This window comes from Acomys russatus, chromosome 17, assembly GCF_903995435.1.
Source record: "Acomys russatus chromosome 17, mAcoRus1.1, whole genome shotgun sequence".
In the NCBI taxonomy this organism is placed as follows: Eukaryota; Metazoa; Chordata; class Mammalia; order Rodentia; family Muridae; genus Acomys; species Acomys russatus.
In genome coordinates, this window is record NC_067153.1 from 46,648,137 (window position 1) to 46,652,814 (window position 4,678).

At 47.9% G+C, this 4,678-nt stretch overlaps 1 protein-coding gene across 1 annotated transcript; it reads right to left on the reverse strand.

The window, feature by feature from the left end:
• Positions 1–1,279: 1,279 nt before the first annotated feature.
• LOC127201002 (proline-rich protein 23A3-like) lies at positions 1,280–2,083 on the reverse strand. The gene has a single exon (XM_051159365.1). The coding sequence runs from the start codon at positions 2,081–2,083 to the stop codon at positions 1,280–1,282; it is 804 nt and encodes a 267-aa protein (XP_051015322.1).
• Positions 2,084–4,678: the final 2,595 nt, after the last annotated feature.

Genomic DNA, 4,678 nt, shown 5'->3' on the forward strand with positions numbered 1-4,678 from the left:
ACTTGTAGAGTTTTCCCATCCTGTCTCAGAATAAAAGTTTTAAGAAAACAGAATCATCTCACAGGCTTAAACCTTACAAGTAATATTTTATTTCCATAAAAAAGGAGACAAATTCTACAAAAGAGTGAACATTTTACACAAGTTTGGTGCACATGAGAAACAATTGTATCTTGATGTTCAAAGCACAAAACAATGCAGAATAGGAGTCACGTAAGCACTTTCCATGTGTCCAATGCAAAAGTCACTCTGTGAACTAAAGCCAAAAGAAAATACACATCCCAGTGTGTGCTGGAACAGCTGAGTTCTGCATCTGGGGAGACTGAGCAGGGAAGAGCAATCCAGCAGGTCAAGGGAGGGCTGGGAAAAAGCAAAGAAGCATCCTTCTTACATTCAGGGTTGGGACTCATCTCCTGCCACTGTGGTATCTGTCAGTTCTCCCGGAGAGCAGCTTGAACCATGCAGAAGGACCAAGGTCCGCATCCAGTCCAGAGAAAAGACAAGAGACCCTGGCAGCTTAGCCACCCCAGTGGTTTCTTGGGTTGGGAGAAAACTAAGACTGACACGTTCTAACAGGAATCCACCAAGGCAAATGAAGGCACAGGGAAGGGTGTAGGTCTTGGTTTTTGGTTTTTTTCAGATGAAGTAGGACATTTGAAAATGTATCCTCTGAGGCTGGAGCGATGGCTCAGTGGTTAAGTGCACTGTCTGCTTTTCCGAAGGACCTGGGTTCAATTCCCAGCACCCATACAGCAACTCACAACTGTCTGTAACTCCCAGATCTGAAACCCTCACACCAATGTACATAGATTAAAGTTAAATCAAATTAAAAAGAAAAAAGAAAATGTGTCTTCTGTCTTTCAAAGGCAGATTTTTTTTCCCTTTCCTTTCCTTTTCTTTCTTTCTTTGTATTTTTTCTTTTTCTTGGATTTTCGAGAGAGACAGAGTTTCTCTGTTTAGCCTTGGCTGTCGTAGACTCACTTTGTAGACCAGGCTGGTCCCAAATGCACAAAGATCTGCCTGCCTCTGCCTTTGAGCGCTGGGATTTAACGCAGGTGCCATCTTGCATGGCTCAAAGGCAGATTTTTAACTTCAAAGGTGAACTCTAGTATTCCCACTGTTCTTGAAGTCTTTCTCTTCTCCCATCCATAGGGTGCAGCACAAAGCAATGTATGCACATGGGTAAGGTTGCTGGGAGTCTCCAGGAGCTCTGTAAATCCCAGAGGGCAGCCAGGTAAGCAAGCGTCCAAGGTGCTGTGTTGGGCCAGCAGTCCAAGGCTTCCTAGAAGAGGCGCCTCCTGGCCTTGCAGGGAGGGCATGAAGGTCTCTGAGGAGTCTGAAGGGGTTGTGCTTGGGGATCAGGAGGAGATTCAGGGAGAGGCTGCAGTGGAGAGCTGGGGAGAGGTGCCAGCATGCTGCTGTTGAGGCTCCAGTTGGAGGGGGAAGCATATCTCTCTGCACTAGCAGAGGCCGAAGGATGCCAGGGTTCTGCGGCTTGGCCCGGAAACAGAAAGCTAGACGCCCCGGAATAGGAGAGAAGGAGGCCCGGCACCAGGCCAGCTGGAGCATTCAGCCATGGCATCAGGGAACCTCCTTGAGGGTCCTCATGTGGGTTAGAGGCGTTTTCCAAGCACTCACGGTGTGATCCAGAGGCACTGAAGGATCCTGGCTGGATGAGGAAGAGGTGGTCCTGGGGCATGCCCATGAGAGCGGCCCCCTGCGGTCTGGCGGGCAAGAAGCCTGGCTGTCCAAGATGGTTGGAGGCCTGGAGGCCCTCTGGGACCAGCATCATAGTGCGTCCTTGCCGCGACATTTGCAGGACAGAGTTGGGCTCAGGCTCGAGCAACAGGTCGAAGCTGTCCAGGTGTAGTTGAACATTGCAACCGTCAGCCACGACCATCACCGAGAGAAGCTCTTCGCTGGCGTGCTGCCCTGGGGCTTCCAGGTCTGGCTGTGCCAGGGGCTCAGGGCGCTCGGGCTCCTGGACACGAGGGCGCTTGGCAGCGCTGGGTCCTGGTGGCTGAGGTACCCTGCAGGATGCGGTGTCATCGTTGGCGCTGGGGCTACGGGGACGCACTCTCCCCATGTTGGTGGTTCTGGGGGCCTGGCACAAGGTGCGATGGAGGTGACAGACCTGTGCGCTGTACTTCTTTGTTCAGGAGCAGCTGTGGTCTGCGTTCTGCAAGAGAATCAGAGCGTTCTGAGACAGAGCAGATATGGTCCGGATGAAGGCTTGATCTGGTGTTAGAGAGGATCTGACCTCATTATATAGCCTGGCTTCCAAGGAACTTCCGGTCAGGCAGTGGGGCCTAAGGAGGGTGTGTCTGTGGGTGGGTGAGTGTGTGTGTGTGTTGTGTATGTGTGTGGTAAAAGTGTTGAGCGTTTTGCGGGTGGAGAGAAGGAAATCGGCCCTTGGATGTTCTTCTAGTTATTTCTGTTTGTTAGGTTGGTTGGTTTTTTTTGTTTTTGTTTTGTTTTGTTTTGGGGGAGGGGAGGGTTTAAGACAGGGTTTCTCTGTGCACTCCTGGCTGTTTGGACTTGCTTTGTAGACCAGGCTGGCTTCGAACTCACATCAATCCCCCTGCCTCTGCCTCCCAAGTGCCGGGATTTAAGGCACGTGTCACCATGCCCAGCTATTCTTCTAGTTTTTATTGTCTTTATTTTTGGCATCACACACACACACACACACACACACACACACACACACACACACACACACACAAGAGGTTTTATCCTATCCGCTACCACATTCTTATAAACTCTTTCCCTCCCCCATCCAGAAATTCTCTTCATGAGCAAATGTAAATGAAAATGGAGATTCACAGAGTGAAACTTCAGTTGTTCCTTAGAAGACAAGCCCTTCAGGCTCTCCCAGCATTTCTTAGTCCCTGCTTTATGTTTGTAGGCCAGGGACTGGGATTGTTCTCACCCAGAGGCTCCTCACTGTATAATCCAGACATTTTGATTCTCTCTCTCCTCTCTGTGTGTGCATGCTCTTTCTTTCTCTCTCCACCTATTCTGCCTCCCTGTCTGCATGGAGACTTCCCTGGCCCCGTTCCTTGGAACACGTGAACCCACCCAAGAGCTGCTCCTAATAAACTTGCCTTTATACTTTATGTTTCGTTCAAATTGACTCATTTTCTTTACCAAAAAATAGCTAACTGAGGCTGAGAACCAGAATAGCCCACACCCACCGCCCCCCCCCAACGTGGGCCATACCAAGCCATCCACATGGGGCTGTATTCAGCTGGTGTGGCAAAGGATCACATCTGAACACCTAGGTCTCCGTGATCAGGCTGGAATGCAGACTTACCACAAGCCTTTAATCCCTCTGGCTGGATTACAGACATCCCCTTCACACACACCTTTAATCCCAATCAGTGAAGGTAAAGCTAATTTGTAGAAGGAAGCACCCATTTTCAAAAGTCGTATCTAATTGAGAGGCAGACAAAGTGATGAATCATAGAAATATTTAACAGAATAGCATATGCCCAATGCCCATGAGAACAGGGAGGAAGGAGAGGTGACTTAAAAGGGAACAGGCAGAGAGAGAGAGATAGGAGGCAGTTTTACAGGGATGGTTGTACAGAGACAGGTTGGAGAGAGAGAGAGAGAGAGAGAGAGAGAGAGAGAGAGAGAGAGAGAGAGAGAACAAGCTGTTGTAACCTGCTTATAATATATAGCCCCTCTGTTAAGACCTACATTAGTCCCAGCATAACTGTGGCTCCTCTATTAACACTTGCTGTCGCCTTTAGCATGTCAGAAGTCATTTTGCCTCCAAGCCTCCATTATGATCATAAGGTCAAGTTTAAGTTCTAAGGCCCTACATGCCTAAGACCAGGATAGGCCAACACTTTCTGCTTAGAAAAAAAAAAAGATGATAGATAAATACATGCTCTCCTTGAGTTAAAGACAAATGTATGTTCTATTAGAGTTAAGATCCCACTATCCTGCTATGTTCCCTTCTCTTGGAACTGTAGGGAACTGGAAAGTCCCCAAGCCTATATTCTAGCCAATGAGTTTAAAATGCTTGGTACATGGATACTCACCTAACTACCTGGATACATTGTGTTTGGAACAAAACTATGTTTAGCTTGTCAAAATGAAGTAATGCTGCCCCTCCCACCCACTCACTTCCTACACTGACTGTTACCTGGTTACTGTTTTTCCAAAAAAAAAAAAAAAAAAAACCACCTGCCTTAGAAAGCAACCAGTGTCACAGTCTGGTTCCTGAATCCCAAGCTGTGGCCCTGCCTGGTCAGTCTTTTGTTCAACATTCAATAAACTTCCATCAATCTGAGTCTGGTGTTCAAGTGGCTAATGTATGGCTGTTTCTGAACCCATAACAAAGCTGTGGTGAACCTTGGATCCAGAGAATGAGAAGGAGTCAGATCAGAACAGAATGCTAGAGTTAGTTTGAGGCCAAGCAGAGCAGTCAGAAGCCAAGAGAAGCCAGTTTGAATCAGTCAGCTTGTAGAAAATTAGAGCCAGAACAGCTGAGTTGAAATAGCTAGCCTGGTTTCACAAAGAACTAGAAAGGGGTGAGTTTATTAAGCAGTAAGTCTCAGAGGTTGAAAACATTCTGGGTTTAGATTAAATTGTGTGGCGCCTAGAAACTTCCAGGACTAGGCCTGGTCTACAAACAAGTCCAAGACAGCCAGGCCTGCACAGATAAAAGAAG